General features: G+C 52.2%; 1 protein-coding gene across 3 annotated transcripts in view; it reads right to left on the reverse strand.

Annotated features, from left to right (window-relative positions):
• LOC138303502 (uncharacterized) overlaps positions 1–17,455 on the reverse strand; it is a 57,239-nt gene that overhangs the window by 24,688 nt on the left and 15,096 nt on the right. For 2 of the 3 annotated variants that reach the window (XM_069242685.1, XM_069242683.1), the window contains 3 exons: positions 12,324–12,434; positions 11,063–11,173; positions 4,285–4,395 (listed from right to left, as the gene is read on the reverse strand). In XM_069242685.1, coding sequence (XP_069098786.1) covers positions 4,285–4,395; positions 11,063–11,173; positions 12,324–12,434 — 333 coding nt within the window. The remainder of the gene's footprint in view (positions 1–4,284; positions 4,396–11,062; positions 11,174–12,323; positions 12,435–17,455) is intronic. The other variant, XM_069242684.1, reaches the window with a different exon arrangement.

Genomic DNA, 17,455 nt, shown 5'->3' on the forward strand with positions numbered 1-17,455 from the left:
CCAATGAGCGGGATATTCCCGTGGGTACCCCGAGGACTTCATGCCCCCGTGGGGCGTCCCTCGCACCCCCCACGCCCGGGACATCCTCGCCTCATCAGCGTCACGTGATCATCACTTCATGGTACCGATGATGCTCTGGAGTAAACAAGGGACCAATGAAGCCAAGCCATGCAACAAGGAGTTATTCTCGCATCTTGTGCCCTTTACCGTGTGTTCAACATGCACAGAGCGCACCCCACAACAACACGCGTGTTACCACTTCAACACGAAGCCCTTCTGCACATAAGATGATGGGATATTCCTGTGAGTGGTTGGATTGCATCTTCGTGCCCAGCCTGGCATCTACTCTCCATCTTTGGATTGATGTGCTGCCTTGCTTTGGGTCACATGAAGTCTCACATGTGGAGCCACCGTGGCACAGGCGGCTCGGGTGCGCTGTGGTGCAGCACATGCCATTAAGCATGTTGCTGTGGCATGTACGTGCCCGGGGCACCTGAGAGCATGGATGCTGCGGTACTTGGCAGTAATAGCCGAATGCTAAAACACTAAACAGTAGTTGTTAACAAGACCCTGCCCAGCTAGGCCCGGGCTGAGCGACGCAGCTATGACCGTGACCCACCTGTAAACAATGGGCGCACCCCAAAACCGTGACCCACCTGTAAACAATGGTCGCGCCCCAAAGTTAGTAGAGTGACCGTGACCCACCTGTAAACAACGGGCGCTCCCCAAAGTTAGTAGAGTGACCGTGACCCACCTGTAAACAACGGGCGCTCCCCAAAGTTAGTAGAGTGACCGTGACCCACCTGTAAACAACGGGCGCTCCCCAAAGTTAGTAGAGTGACCTGCGGGGCTTGTAACCGTGACCCACCTGTAAACAATGGGTGCTCCCCAAAGTTAGTAGAGTGACCGTGACCCACCTGTAAACAATGGGCGCTCCCCAAAGTTAGTAGAGAGTGACCTGCGGGGCTTGTAACCGTGACCCATCTGTAAACAATGGGCGCTCCCTAAAGTTAGTAGAGAGTGACCTGCGGGGCTTGTAAACGTGACCCACCTGTAAACACTGGTCGCTCCCCAAAGTTAGTAGAGAGTGACCTAGGGGGCTTGTAACCGTGACCCACCTGTAAACAATGGGCGCTCCCCAAAACCGTGACCCACCTGTAAACAATGGTCGCGCCCCAAAGTTAGTAGAGTGACCTGCAGGGCTTATAACCGAAGTTAGTAGAGAGTGACCTGCGGGGCTTGTAACCGTGACCCACCTGTAAACAATGGGCGCTCCCCAAAGTTAGTAGAGAGTGACCTGCAGGGCTTGTAACCGTGACCCACCTGTAAACAACGGTCGCGCCCCAAAGTTAGTAGAGTGACCTGCGGGGCTTGTAACCGTGACCCACCTGTAAACAACGGTCGCGCCCCAAAGTTAGTAGAGTGACCTGCGGGGCTTGTAACCGTGACCCACCTGTAAACAACGGTCGCGCCCCAAAGTTAGTAGAGTGACCTGCAGGGCTTGTAACCGTGACCCACCTGTAAACACTGGTCGCGCCCCAAAGTTGGTAGAGTGACCTGCGGGGCTTGTAACCGTGACCCACCTGTAAACACTGGTCGCGCCCCAAAGTTGGTAGAGTGACCTGCGGGGCTTGTAACCGTGACCCACCTGTAAACAATGGTCGCTCCCCAAAGTTAGTAGAGAATGACCTGCAGGGGTTCTAACCGTGACCCACCTGTAAACACTGGGCGCTCACCGCTCCCCTTAAGTTAGTAGAGTGACCTGCAGGGCTTGTAACCGTGACCCACAAACAGTTTGGAGCACACCTGCCTAACATCCCAGCAAGTAATCAGCCCCATTGCATCATGGTAAATGTAGTTTCCTCAAAAAACAAACTCTGTTACTTTTAAATATTTCACCTCTAAATAGGTGCAGCCTTTGCTGTGCATCTCTGGACACATATGTGTTTCTGGGTTAATCCCTTCTTCAGCAGAGAACAAATAAAGCACATTTGCGGGGTGCTGGAAATGCTGCCATTAATCATCTGGTTTCAATACCTCTTCACTGGCATGCTGGTGCCTGCTCCAGAGCTCGTCAGCCCAGTGGCTCAAGGGAGCCTTTTTAAAGTCACAAACAGTTTGGAGCACACCTGCCTAACATCCCAGCAAGTAATCAGCCCCATTGCATCATGGTAAATGTAGTTTCCTCAAAAAACGAACTCTGTTACTTTTAAATATTTCACCTCTAAATAGGTGCAGCCTTTGCTGTGCATCTCTGGACACATATGTGTTTCTGGGTTAATCCCTTCTTCAGCAGAGAACAAATAAAGCACATTTGCGGGGTGCTGGAAATGCTGCCATTAATCATCTGGTTTCAATACCTCTTCACTGGCATGCTGGTGCCTGCTCCAGAGCTCGTCAGCCCAGTGGCTCAAGGGAGCCTTTTTAAAGTCACAAACAGTTTGGAGCACACCTGCCTAACATCCCAGCAAGTAATCAGCCCCATTGCATCATGGTAAATGTAGTTTCCTCAAAAAACGAACTCTGTTACTTTTAAATATTTCACCTCTAAATAGGTGCAGCCTTTGCTGTGCATCTCTGGACACATATGTGACCTGCGGGGCTTGTAACCGTGACCCACCTGTAAACAATGGGCGCGCCCCAAAGTTAGTAGAGTGACCTGCAGGGCTTGTAACCGTGACCCACCTGTAAACACTGGGCGCTCCCCAAAGTTAGTAGAGTGACCTGGGGGGCTTGTAACCGTGACCCACCTGTAAACAACGGGCGCTCCCCAAAGTTAGTAGAGAGTGACCTGCAGGGCTTGTAACCGTGACCCACCTGTAAACAATGGGCGCGCCCCATAGTTAGTAAAGTGACCTGCGGGGCTTGTAACCGTGACCCACCTGTAAACACTGGTCGCTCCCCAAAGTTAGTAGAGAGAGACCTGCAGGGCTTGCCCTGGGCTTGTGGCTTCCATATGGCTGGTGGCGCCCAACAAGGCAGCGTCCTTTCTAGTACTCGCCCGGCCTAGGTACTCTGGTAACACTGGACCGCAGTCGGTGCCAGTCGTAGATGGTAACATTAGTACTCAGGTTGGAACACATGGAGAAACCATTTGGGCGGGCCAGTGTAGTGATACTTAGAAGCCTTCCTTGTAGTGTGGTAGGAGGGGAAGTACTCTCTGCTGACACAACGACTTCCTAACACGGAGGATCTCGTTCTTATACAATAAAACATGAAGAAATGCATGCAATATATTTGTATTAAACAAGCACCGCTGCAGAGCTTTGTACGTGCTCAGGACGCCTTCGAGCTACCCATCCTGCCTCTGGCTCTGGATATAAGGTCTAGGCCGAAACACGTTACTACATGACAAACAGGAAAGGCAGCTGGAGAGATGTGTGGAGTCAGGAATAAATATTGTTTACAATATAGTACAGGGTAGCCTTGTTGAGTAGAGTACTACCTGAAAGAACACCCAGTATAGAACCAGCAGTCGCCCACCCCACGTCATCTGAGACTCCTCCGCAGACAGTATCTCACACCTGCTTGACGCCTCTGGAATGGCGCATGTCCACTCTACCCGGACCGCCCGGTCGGCCCCAGGACTTTGTCTGCTCTCCGGCTCTTGTCTATAGTACACTGCTGCCTACCACACATAAATGCTGACCTGAGGATCTTCTGCATTTTTGTTTTTGGAAGTGCCCGCCAGGGATTGCGCTGTTTTGATTTTACTGGCACAGCAGGCCTATGGGCCTGATTTAGATCTTGGTGGTCTTGACACATAACGGGTAGCCCATCCGCCGTATTACGATCTCATTATATCCTATGGAGATTCTAATACGGCGGACGGGATATCCGTCTCGTTTGTGACGGAGTACCATCCGCCAACATCTAATTCCGGCCCTATATGGATAATTTCATCCAGTATTAAATATAGGTTCCCTTTTAAAATGTCCGCACATCTAATGCATTACTTTTCTGGTCGGAGAAGCCAGAGCTTCAATAAGTCTTTATCCAACTTCAGATAAAAGTTTCATAAAAGCTCTTGTTTGAGTTCAGTGTCCCCTCACAGTGTAAATCATACCTGTGTGAGCTGTCATAACCCTAGGCCTTCACCTAAACAAGGCCTCCCTTGGGGTCCAATCAGAAAGGGGGAGCCACCTGGGCAGGAGAAGTGCCTGCCTCAAACCTATGCGATGAATGACAGCAAAGGGCCGGCTGAAAGGATCCACCTACTCCACACTCGACAAATCGAGGCCTTTACTACTCCGCACTTCCACGAAGGGTGAGGTGGTTACTCACCAGCAGCATTTGCACCGGCTCGTCCTGGACACTGCAGGATGTCACTGGCCAAGGTCTCGCCCGCCTCATTGATGCCAACAGATGTTCGCAAGGTTTTATCTTCAGGCCCTGCTGTGGAAACATAGGTATTAATACACAGAGGTTTACGAAACTAATGTGGCACCTTCAAGAGCGGTCTCTCAGTTTACTGGTTTTCTGTGGTGGGTACCTAAGGTACTTACACCTTATACCGGGTCCAGTTATCCCTTATTAGTGTAGTGTAGTCAGTGTCTAGAAGCCATGGCTCTCTAGAGGTAGCTGTGGATGAGCAGCCAAGGCTTATCTAGGAGACACGCAAAGCTCATGCAGTACCACTGTAGTCACACAGCACTGACACACATGAAAGATAATATTCAGTGTTACAAAAATAAAGGTGCTTTATTTTTGGAACACAATAACACAAAATACTAGAGGCAACTCTCTAATAGGAGGTAAGTAATACACTAATTATAATCACTAGTAACCAGTAATAGGCACAGGAAAGGTTAGAAAATGTAAATACACAATAGTGACCCTAGGGGGAGCCCAAACCATATACTAAAAAAATGGAATGTGAACAAAGGAGCCCCACCAAGGTCAGTGGAATGTGTAGAGGGGAGCTGGGAGTACTAGAAAACAACAGAGGTAAGTAACACACTACCCCCCAGAGACCAGGAAAGCAGGAGTAAATCACTGACATTTTCCCAAAATCACCTAAAAGGATGAAAATGAAGCAAAGAAGACACCCAGACAAGACTGCAAGAAAAACAGCGGTGGGTTCCTGTACAGGAAGACCTATGGAGAGAGGGGACCAAGTCCAAGAGTCACAGTGGAGTCCCGGAGGAGTAGAGGCTACGACCCACCCAGCTGTACTTGCAGGAATTGGTCGCAGGTGAGGAAGAACAGGTCAGCACTGCAGCCCTGGAGCCGGAGAAGAGTTCCTGATGGATGCAGAAGATGTCCCACACTGCACTGAAGATTGCAGGTGGGTGTCAGTGCAGGAATTCCACCAACAAGCCTTGGCAAAGGCAAACTCATGATTAGTACAAAAGTGGTGCGGCTGGGGACCAGCAAGCCCCAGGAGGACTCAACCCAGGAGGGGAAGTCACATGGGACCCTCAGCGACACAAAGAGCCCACATGAGCGGCGGCAGCACCCGCAGGAGTCCCACAGGATGGGGAGACAGAAGTTGCAGAAGGAGTCCACGCAGCACTGCAGAATAGTATCCCACGCCGCAGGACAACTACTCAGAGGCTGTGCGTCGCAGCAAGGAGAGCTGAGGAGTGGAGCTACACGTTGCCTGAAGATCCCTTGGAGGAGATGCAAACAAGCCTTGGCAGCTGCAAGAGACGTGTTGCACAGGGGTACTGTCCTGGATGGGAAGGCAAGGGCTTACCTCAACCAAATGTGGGCAGCTGGCAGAGAGGACCAAGAAGACTACTCTGAACCACCACCTGTGACGCAGGATCCACTCAGCTCAAGATGAGTGGAGATCCACACAGCCAGTCGTCGTTGCAGCAGATGCTTCTTGTTCTTGTGCAGGCCTAAGAGTTGCTGTCTTCCTGGAGGGTCCATTTGCAGTTGCAGTGGGCAGAATTGGAGGTTGTAGAGTAATCCTGCTGGAATCTTGCAAGCCGAATATGAGGACCCACCCAAGAGAGAGACCCTAAATAGCCCTAACGGTGGGCTTGATTGCATGCATTTCTTCATGTTTTATGTAGCCAGGTGACCACCTATCAAAAAGTGCCTATGACGTCACCTGCCTGGCCTGGCCACTCAGATGCTCCCAGAGTACCCTGCCAACCTTGGAAACAAGATGGCAGAACCCAGGGACCCTCTGGAGGAGCTCTGAGCACCACCTCTGGTCACTCCCCTTTCCATTGTCCAGTTTCAAGCCAGAGCAGGGACTGGGGATACCTGAACGGGTGTGGACTGGTTTATGCACGAAGGGCATCAACTGTGCCCTTCAAAGCAAACCAGTGGCTTGGGGTGGCTACCCCTCCCAAGCCATGTAACACCTATTTCCAAAGGGAGAGGGTGTTACCTCCCTCTCCCAAAGGAAATCCTTTGTTCTGCCTTCCTGGCATTGAGCTGATCAAGCAGCAGGAGGGCAGAAACCTGTCTGAGAGGTGGCAGCAGCTTGGGCTCCCTGGAAAACCCTGTAAGAAGAGTGGTAGCAATGCTGGGGGTCCTCTAAGGAGCCCCAGAGTGCCTGGAATCATACTTCCAATACTGGGGGATATGATTCTGAAATGTTTGTTACCAAACAGGCCAAGCTTCGGAGTTACCATTCTGTAGCTTGATATGGTTATTGACCTGTGTCCAGTACACACATAAAACGGCGTCCCCGCACTCACAAAGTCCAAGAATAAGGAACTGAAGTTTGTGGGGGCACCTCTGCTAGTGCAGGGGTGTCCTCAGACACAGGTACTCTGTACCCTGCCCTCAGGGCTGGGGGGCTTACCATAGGGGTGACTTACAGTGACCTGGTGCAGTGACCTGTAGTGAAAACAGGTGCGTGAACCCTTTCACGCAGACTGCAATGCCAGGTCTGCAGAACCCTTAGCTTGGGCTCCCTATGGGTGGCAGAATAACTGCTGCAGCCCATAGGGATCCCCTGGTAGCCCAATGCACTGGGTACCTGGGTACCATATACTAGGGGCTTACATGAGGGCACCAATATGCCATATGTGGGGTGAAAAAGGTTTGAGCAACCAAGTTTACAAGGAGAGAGCACACTGGGGCCCTGGTTAGAAGGATCTCAGTGAACACAGCCAAGCACACAGACAAACAAGCCAAAAGTGGGGGTAACCAAGCCAAGAGGCTCTACATCATGCCATTGAATTGTTTAGCACCTGTTTTGGCGATGTGTCCTGGCTTTCCTTTCAGTGGTATGCTTGTCATGGCAGGTTAATGTCAACCTGTTGAAGGCACTCACCTCTCGAAGGTGCTCACCTGTCGAAGATGCTCACCTCTCGAAGGAGCTCACCTGTTGAAGGCACTCACCTCTCGAAAGCGCTCACCTGTCAAAGGCGCTCACCTGTCGAAGGCGCTCACGTGTCGAAGGCGCTCACCTGTCATAGACGCACACCTGTCGAAGGCACTCACCTGTCGAAGGCGCTCACGTGTCGAAGGCACTCACCTCTCGAAGGCACTCACCTGTTGAAGGAGCTCACCTGTCAAAGGCACTAACCTGTCAAAGGCGCTCACCTCTGGAAGGCGCTCACCTCTGGAAGGCGCTCACCTGTCAAAGGCACTCACCTCTGGAAGGCACTCACCTGTAAAAGGCGCTCACCTGTCGAAGGCGCTCACCTGTCGAAGGCGCTCACCTGTCGAAGGCGCTCACGTGTCGAAGGCACTCACCTGTCGAAGGCGCTCACCTGTCGAAGGCGCTCACCTGTCAAAGGCGCACACCTGTCGAAGGCGCTCACCTGTCGAAGGCGCTCACTTGTCGAAGGCACTCACCTCTCGAAGGCACCCACCTGTTGAAGGAGCTCTCCTGTCAAAGGCACTCACCTGTCGAAGGTGCTCACCTCTCGAAGGCACTCACCTGTCGAAGGCACTCACCTGTCGAAGGCGCTCCCGTCGAACACACACACCTGTCATAGGCGCACACCTGTCGAAGGCACTCACCTGACGAAGGTGCTCACCTGTCGAAGGCGCTCACCTGTCGAAGGCGCTCACCTCTCGAAGGTGCTCACCTGTTGAAGGAGCTCACCTGTCAAAGGCACTAACCTGTCGAAGGTGCTCACCTCTGGAAGGCGCACACCTATCAAAAGCACTCACCTCTGGAAGGCGCTCACCTGTCGAAGGCACTCACCAGTCAAAGGCGCTCACGTGTTGAAGGCGCTCACCTGTCGAAGGCACTCACCTGTCGAAAGCGCTCACCTGTCGAAAGCGCTCACCTGTCGAAGGCACTCACCTGTCGAAGGCGCTCACCTTTCGAAGGCACTCACCTGTCAAAGGCGCTCACCTGTCAAAGGCGCTCACCTATCGAAGGCGTTCACCTGTCGAAGGCACTCACCTGTCGAAGGCGCTCCTGTCGAACACACACACCTGTCATAGGCACACACCTGTCGAAGGCACTCCCCTGTCGAAGGCACTCACCTGTCGAAGGCACTCACCTGTCGAAGGCGCTCATCTGTCGAAAGCGCTCACCTGTCGAAGGCACTCACCTCTCGAAGGCGCTCACCTGTTGAAGGAACTCACCTGTTGAAGGAACTCACCTGTCAAAGGCACTTACCTGTCGAAGGTGCTCACCTCTGGAAGGCGCACACCTGTCAAAAGCACTCACCTCTGGAAGGCGCTCACCTGTCGAAGGCACTCACCAGTCAAAGGCGCTCACCTGTCAAAGGTGCTCACCTGTCGAAGGCACTCACCTGTCGAAGGCACTCACCTGTCGAAGGCGCTCACCTGTCGAAGGTGCTCACCTGTCGAAGGCGCTCACGTGTCGAGGGCGCTCACGTGTCGAGGGCGCTCACGTGTCGAAGGCACTCACCTGTCGAAAGTGCTCACCTGTCGAAAGCGCTCACCTGTCGAAGGCACTCACCTGTCGAAGGCGCTCACCTTTCGAAGGCGCTCACTTTTCGAAGGCACTCACCTATCCAAGGCTCTCACCTGTCAAAGGCGCTCACCTATCGAAGGCGTTCACCTGTCGAAGGTGCTCTCCTGTCGAAGGCACTCACCTCTGGAAGGCGCTCACCTGTCGAAGGCGCTCACCTTTCGAAGGCACTCACCTATCCAAGGCTCTCACCTGTCAAAGGCGCTCACCTGTCAAAGGCGCTCACCTGTCAAAGGCGTTCACCTGTCGAAGGTGCTCTCCTGTCGAAGGCACTCACCTCTGGAAGGCGCTCACCTGTCGAAGGCGCTCACCTGTCGAAGGCGCTCACCTCTCGAAGGTGCTCACCTGTTGAAGGAGCTCACCTGTCAAAGGCACTAACCTGTCGAAGGTGCTCACCTCTGGAAGGCGCACACCTATCAAAAGCACTCACCTCTGGAAGGCGCTCACCTGTCGAAGGCACTCACCAGTCAAAGGCGCTCACGTGTTGAAGGCGCTCACCTGTCGAAGGCACTCACCTGTCGAAAGCGCTCACCTGTCGAAAGCGCTCACCTGTCGAAAGCGCTCACCTGTCGAAGGCACTCACCTGTCGAAGGCGCTCACCTTTCGAAGGCACTCACCTGTCAAAGGCGCTCACCTGTCAAAGGCGCTCACCTATCGAAGGCGTTCACCTGTCGAAGGCACTCACCTGTCGAAGGCGCTCCTGTCGAACACACACACCTGTCATAGGCACACACCTGTCGAAGGCACTCCCCTGTCGAAGGCACTCACCTGTCGAAGGCACTCACCTGTCGAAGGCGCTCATCTGTCGAAAGCGCTCACCTGTCGAAGGCACTCACCTCTCGAAGGCGCTCACCTGTTGAAGGAACTCACCTGTTGAAGGAACTCACCTGTCAAAGGCACTTACCTGTCGAAGGTGCTCACCTCTGGAAGGCACACACCTGTCAAAAGCACTCACCTCTGGAAGGCGCTCACCTGTCGAAGGCACTCACCAGTCAAAGGCGCTCACCTGTCGAAGGTGCTCACCTGTCGAAGGCACTCACCTGTCGAAGGCGCTCACCTGTCGAAGGCGCTCACCTGTCGAAGGCGCTCACGTGTCGAGGGCGCTCACGTGTCGAGGGCGCTCACGTGTCGAGGGCGCTCACGTGTCGAAGGCACTCACCTGTCGAAAGCGCTCACCTGTCGAAAGCGCTCACCTGTCGAAGGCACTCACCTGTCGAAGGCGCTCACCTTTCGAAGGCGCTCACTTTTCGAAGGCACTCACCTATCCAAGGCTCTCACCTGTCAAAGGCGCTCACCTATCGAAGGCGTTCACCTGTCGAAGGTGCTCTCCTGTCGAAGGCACTCACCTCTGGAAGGCGCTCACCTGTCGAAGGCGCTCACCTTTCGAAGGCACTCACCTATCCAAGGCTCTCACCTGTCAAAGGCGCTCACCTGTCAAAGGCGCTCACCTGTCAAAGGCGTTCACCTGTCGAAGGTGCTCTCCTGTCGAAGGCACTCACCTCTGGAAGGCGCTCACCTGTCGAAGGCACTCACCTGTGGAAGGCGCTCACGTGTCGAAGGCACTCACCTGTGGAAGGCGCTCACCTGTGGAAGGCGCTCACCTGTGGAAGGCGCTCACCTGTCAAAGGCGCTCACCTTTTAAAGGCGCTCACCTGTGGAAGGCGCTCACCTTTCGAAGGCGCTCACCTGTCAAAGGCACTCACCTGTCGAAGGTGCTGACCTGTCGAAGGCGCTGACCTGTCGAAGGCGCTCCTGTCGAACACACCCACCTGTCGAAGGCGCTCCTGTCGAAGGCGCTCACCTGTCGAAGGCGCTCACCTGTCGAAGGCGCTCCTGTCGAAGGCGATCCTGTCGAAGGCGCTCCTGTCGAACGCACACACCTGTCGAAGGCACTTCTGTTGAACGCACACACCTGTCGAAGGCGCTCATCTGTCGAAGGCGCTCACGTGTCGAAGGCACTCACCTCTCGAAGGCGCTCACCTGTCGAAGGCACTCACCTGTCGAAGGCACTCACCTGTCGAAGGAGCTCACCTGTCAAAGGCACTCACCTGTCAAAGGCACTCACCTGTCAAAGGCACTCACCTGTCAAAGGCACTCACCTGTCAAAGGTGCTCACCTCTCGAAGGCGCTCAGCTGTCGAAGGCGCTTCTGTCGAACACACACACCTGTGGAAGGCACTCACGTCTTGAAGGCACTCACCTCTCGAAGGCGCGATGGTTTTTCTTCCCCCTGAAGTGATGTCGGCAACAGAACACGTCTCTCCTTCATTCTTAATTTTGACCAATACCACGGGGGCAGTGTCGGCAGGTCCTGTGAAAACAATGACAGGGGATTCAAGGCTCTGCTTGATGGTACCCTCCGGTCATGTGTGGATTACTCCACTGTATCATTTAAAACAAGCTACTGACTGTAAAATGTGCAGCACACCAGAGTGAAAGTAGAAATATGTTCAATGGCCTCTAGGAGCTACACCAGCCAGGGCCTCACAGCACCCGCCGCATGGACCCCGGGACACTCCCTGCTGGATCATCTCAGAAGGGGACAACCCTACCACAGAAGAGAGTACCAGCTGAGTGAGTTCAAATGATGTATTTATGGTCAGAGTCCTCAGGGACTGTGTTCAATGACTGAACCACTGAATACCAGTTCCGGCAATGTGTTTTTTAAGGTGCAAATCAGTGCTAAACCTGTTTTGGTTTCAGCTTCTTAAAAACAGTAAACATAATATCAGATATTTCAACATCAATATTTTCAAAATTAATATGCATCTCAAATTATTTGATCTTTGTAGATTAGTATTGTTTGCTTTTCAAGATCCTGACTTTCCCAAAGTGATTCACAATATCCATATCTGATGTGCACCTGACAGTCGCTCCGCAACTTGGGAAATCATTGTCAAATATTTCAGCTGCGACACACCTCGATAAAGTGCTGAACTGTACTTAAATATATGTTGATTTGCTGCCTTAAGATCATGGACATTACATGTAAATCTGGGAAGGCCCTTGTTTGCTAGAGTTTTTACCAACATAAACATAAGATTGGCCGGTGATCCTGGTGGAGGTCCTTCCTAGACAGCAGAGACACTGGCGAGAAGTTTGACGTAAGAAGGTGAAACTTTGGCTGGGGTGCGAGTAAATGCTTGCAGACATCGGAGACGTAGCAATGAAGTAGAGAGAGAAATGAAATACATTCTGTGGAAGTAAAGAATGTATAAACACCTCAGCAAAGAAACCTCCACAGCAGAACTGGCAAGAAGTATTGTAGCTGAAGCGACGGAGGCGTACAAGGCCACCCAAGAGATGAAAGCTCATCACCAGAGAACAAGATGTGCAATGACGAAGGAACCTGGATGCGTATGAGAGGAACCACTGAGGACTCGCGACCAGATGTCCCTCCAAGAAGACTCTGCCGGTGTAGAGGGTGGATGAGGTTTGTTCAGATAAAGCTCTTTACTCACCTGCAGAAGCGGTGAGTCCGTCTCTTCTCCTGGGGGTGGTGTCGGGTCCTGAACGCGACGCGCCTTCATGTTTAATGCTGGATGGCCCCAGTGAGCCGCACTCCGCATGTCCTGTCAAAACATCCAAACAGATGGTCATGTCTTCTGCAAAGCCAGTTCTGAGAAATTGTCTATTACACGCAAAGATCATTTTGAAAAGATAATGAAAAAAGATAAAATACAGACACAAGGAAAGGGATATAAAATGTAGTAAAAAGTACCAACCCAGCATGTTATCCATCTGTTCTTGAGATATTTATAAACAAAGATGAAATGCGTGACATCAGTGTTTTCATTCGTCGTTTGAAGCCGACGTAGAATATCAGAAACTTACGGGGTCCAGCGCTTCTTAGCCTCTTACCACCCACCTTCCAGGCGCTTTCTGTGGTTTGATTCCAGTTGAAGTCAGGTGTCTTTGCAGTGAACATGAATATTCTCAAAAGGAACCTCCCACTCAAACTGCTCTGTCATATTAGAGCTGTTCCATCTACTGCTCGAGATCCCGCCTTTCTGACGGATTCACAATTATTCAATGAGTGCAGGATTATCGACATAAAATCTTACTTTGGAACAAGCCTTGGTGCCACTGTGCTGGGTGAACCCTGGAATCCAATCTGGATGACAGGTGCGCGAACTGCAGACACGTCAAGGTGACTGATCACGGTAACATCACTGCAGTTTGATGACAACAATTATGACCTTAAATAATCTGGAGCACATGTCTAGGACCGGAGCCGAAGATGGACCCCTCCAGGGCCCCCCCCGGATGCTCACTGCTCGAGCCTGCTGAACATGGTTGGATGCCGCACACCGGGTCCTACTGCAGCACCAGGGCACTCGCGGGCAAAGGCCATACCCAGTGCTTAGGGGAATGAAGGAGCTATGACAATGGACAAAGTGGGTGGAAACTCAAATGTAGTTAAGGTGTTTGTGGACCGGGCACTGGGCTCAGTCAAATATCCTAGACAGGGGGTTTGTGGAAACAAGGACTGAGGTGTCTGAGGGTCAGACCTTGTACCCAGTGCTCGCTGTGCACAACCGGAAACTGGAAGCAGTGGGTTCATGCAAACATGGGGTGAATGCCAGCCTGGGCCAAGTGACCCCTGCACTGGGTCAAGGCTGCTTACTGTACGCTGTGGGACGTGAGGAGCGACCACACCTTACTCACACTGGCCGCGGTGCATGGCGGAAGGCCAGACAAAGGCCCTCATTAAAACATTGGCGGAGTTGTAACCGCCGTGCGGCCGCCAATGCGGCCGCACTCCCGCGGTGCCCATTATGACATCCCTACTGGGCCGCAAGATGGGAGCCGGCTCCAAATGGAGCCGGCGGTGTTCCGGCCGTGCGACGGGTGCAATTGCACCCGTCGCGCTTTTCATTGTCTGCAGAGCAGACAGTGAAAAGCCACATGGGGCCCTTTCAGGGGGCCCCTGCACTGCCCATGCCCATGGCATGGGCAGTGCAGGGGCCCCCAGGGGCCCGTGACTCCCCGTACCGCCAGCCTTTTCCTGGCGGTTCAAACCGCCAGGAAAAGGCTGGCGGTAGGGAGACTTGTAATCCCCTGGGCAGCATTGCTAGCAGCGCTGCCCTGGCGGATTACTACCGCTGGGGCCATTGTGGCGGGAAACCGCCGGCCTCGGCGGTGCAACCGTAGCGCTTCCGCCGTGGTCGTAATGACCAGGGGAGCAGCGCCAGCCTGTTGGCTGTGCTTCCGTCATTTCAGCCCTGGCGGTCCAGGGTTGAAATGACCCCCAAAGTGTCTTTGGAAGCACGAAGGATTCGAAGTCGGCTTCGGATAATGCTCATGCCCGACACCAATTACAGCCCTCCCACCCCAAATGCTCCATCGGTTGAGAACATAAGAACAGCAGATGTGGTTAAAGACCATGGAGCAGGTATAAGACCCCCTTGTGCCATACATCGCCACATGAGCGTCATTTTTTTACACTAATGTGATGATATTATGGCAAATACGCCACGCCATATGTACAAAGTGGCACAATGCATGCAATGCGCCACTTTGTGACCCCTTTCGCCACATTATGCCTGCGCCAGGCATTATGTATGCAAGAGGGTGTTCCTCCATTAGGAGGGGTGAAAAAATGGCACAAAGAAATCTAATAGATTTCTTTGCGCCATTTTTTGTGGCATTTTTAACACCTGCTCAGCACAGGCGTTTAAAGGGGGCACACCATTGTTTACAATGGGCCCCTTTGTACTGTTCAGGGTTAGTGCCATCAGTAATGTCAAAAATGTTGACGCTATTGCCCCCTCCCCTGAGCCATGGGGCACCGTATTTTAAATGTGGCGCACACAAGATGGCGTTAGAGGGGCGCTCCACTCTGTTAAGTGCACCTTTTCTTAAGTTTGCCCCCATGTCCTGTGACTGGGGCCGCAGGTGACTGCGGAAGGCCACGTGCAGAGGATTGGTGGGGCACTGGCTGAACTCAGGCTACTCAAAGGCTCGGGGTCCTTTTCCACTATTTATTCATCGTTCTGCCAGGGGCGCCCCGACTGCACTTTCCGGCAGAGCCGGGGGAGCTGCCTTCGCCTTGGGAAGAGTTTTTTGTGCTTTTCAAGAAGACAAGAGGATGTGGATGGCCCACTCTTCGGTCCCCTGGGATACAAATGCAGCTTTGAATGTCTTGGGGTCGGAAAGACGACACGTTTTAAAGATTAGCAACAGCTGGTCACGTCTGAAGGGTAGTCATCTCAGATGTGCCTCGGGAAAAGTTAAACAGACTGGTGACACATTTTCTTAAAATTGTGACTATTGTTATGAGAAGGCAAACGGGTGACACTGAGTTTGGAATTTCAAAAGGCTGCAGGAGGCTTGGCAACTTCAGGTGGTTTCAAGATGAGAACTAAAAGTGGTTATACGGTAAACGGAGTGGCTGCTGAATCCTCAGAGTGGTTATTAAATCCTCAGAGTGGTTGCTGAATCCAAAGAGTGGTTGCTGACTCCTCAGAGTGGCTGCTGAATCCTCAGAGTGGTTGTTGAATCCTCAGAGTGGTTGCTGAATCCTCAGAGTGGCTGCTGAATCCTCAGAGTGGTTGTTAAATCCTCAGAGTGGCTGCTGAATCAAGAGTGGCTGCTGAATCCTCAGAGTGGCTGCTGAATCCTCAGAATGGTGCAGAATCCTCAGAGTGGTTGTTAAATCCTCACAGTGGCTGCTGAATCCTCAGAATGGTGCTGAATCCTCAGAGTGGTTGTTAAATCCTCAGAGTGGCTGCTGAATCCTCAGAGTGGCTGCTGAATCAAGAGTGGCTGCTGAATCCTCAGAGTGGTTGTTAAATCCTCAGAGTGGTTGCTGAATCCTCAGAGTGGTTGCTGAATCAAGAGTGGCTGCTGAATCCTCAGAGTGGTTATTAAATCCTCAGAGTGGTCACTGATGGAAAGCAGGTGACAGGTGAGTGGTCTGTTGTGGATTTAACAAATCTAAAGATGATGTGGCGCCGCGCGGCCTTCTCATGTCCTATATCAAAGGGATGACTTTGCTCCTCAATGTGGTAAATTATTTTTCGATGGACATCTGCACATCACCCAATCAGATGTATCCGGGGTCACAGACATGGACTCCTGTTATAAGCAAGGGACTCATTTTCCAGTTCACTGGACAGAGATGTACTTCACTGTGGATGCAAGTGATTATGGGCGCGGCGCGCCTCTGTCTCCGAAGCATGAATCTAATGAGCTCTGTGCAGATTTCGCCTCTGACACTGAGTATTTTAGGCAGTGCTTAATTTGTGGTAAATAAGTGCCAGGCCCTCGTCAGGAGGTCACCGCAGCTTGCACCAGCTATTGCCCCTGGATGCACTGCCAACGGCAGGGCCAACACAACGACTGACCATGACACTCCTACAAGGGGACAATTATTCCAGGCCCCCAACGCTATAATTATGTTGTGGGCGCCAAGTTAGTCATTTTTTATTTATATTGAATTAATAAACAACTGTGGTCGTGTTCATCTCTAAATTAGACAAACAGCGCCACCATGTGGCAGACTGTCATCAGTGCCGAGCACCGGAAACCACTGGCTCAAATTAAGCACTGATTTTAGGACCTATGTGTGAGGGTGATCTTTTTATTTTATTGATTGATTACAAACTATGATTTAGAGTGTTAAAAGCAGGAAGTGTGGCTGCGAAGGGATCTGCCGATTTTGACTGCTCGAGAGCAAGAGTACCTGTGTGCTCCTGGGTGTAAGATCGAAAAAGGTGAAAGGATTATGCTGCCACCACTGAAAGAGCGGACATTGGGTGTGAGAGGAAGTGTGGAGCTGCAGTGTGGGCAACCAGGTGTCCTTCCCTCACAGGGCAGTAGATGAAAAAGAGGGCCAGGAGGTAAGTACGCAGCATGGGGCTGTGTTAGAGGTTGCCTGCACGGTGGAAGTACACACACAAGGCAGGCTTTGTTAAATAATTTGGTTCGGTTGTTTTTAGATGCTAAGGAATTGTCAGTGGCGTGTTGGTAGGATGGGAACAATGCGTATCACTGAACGGTGTGAGCAGAATCTGACCCAGATGGCCATGAATGGCCAAACATGACCAAAGGTAAACTGTGGGTGTTTCTGCGGGCAGCGCTGGACAGTGCGGTTTTGCTGGGCTCGAGAGGTGACCTGACTGTAAGAAGCCCCACAAGATGTTCGTCAGTAGATGCGAGGAGCAAAGGCTACGTGGAGCAGAGCGTGGGAGAAGGTGAGGGTGATTTTCATCAGCACTAGTTGAACGAGAAGGAAAGATTCGCTGTTCTCGCGGTGGAGCTCTCATCTAGATGTCTGCGTGGTTTTTGTGATAGACATTACTGCATGCTGTTTGCTGCAGGGGGGGTCATTTTGGAAGGCTGTCCTAATGTCTTGGTGAACCGCACTTGGCCTCCTAAGGAAAGTGAGGTTTCTTGCATAAAATTGGGATTAAATATCCTAGGATTTCTTTCTGCAGTGCACAATAAAGTGGTCAAGCGGAGAGGATTGATCGGAGGATCACGGATGGTCCACATGGCGGTGGGAGGATGGAGAAAGCATATGAGAGGGTAGTGCCAGAGGTCTTTTGTGGCTGCTACTAGGAATCCTGCTAATGGTCATTCCCCGTAC

This window comes from Pleurodeles waltl, chromosome 7, assembly GCF_031143425.1.
Source record: "Pleurodeles waltl isolate 20211129_DDA chromosome 7, aPleWal1.hap1.20221129, whole genome shotgun sequence".
NCBI lineage: Eukaryota > Metazoa > Chordata > Amphibia > Caudata > Salamandridae > Pleurodeles > Pleurodeles waltl.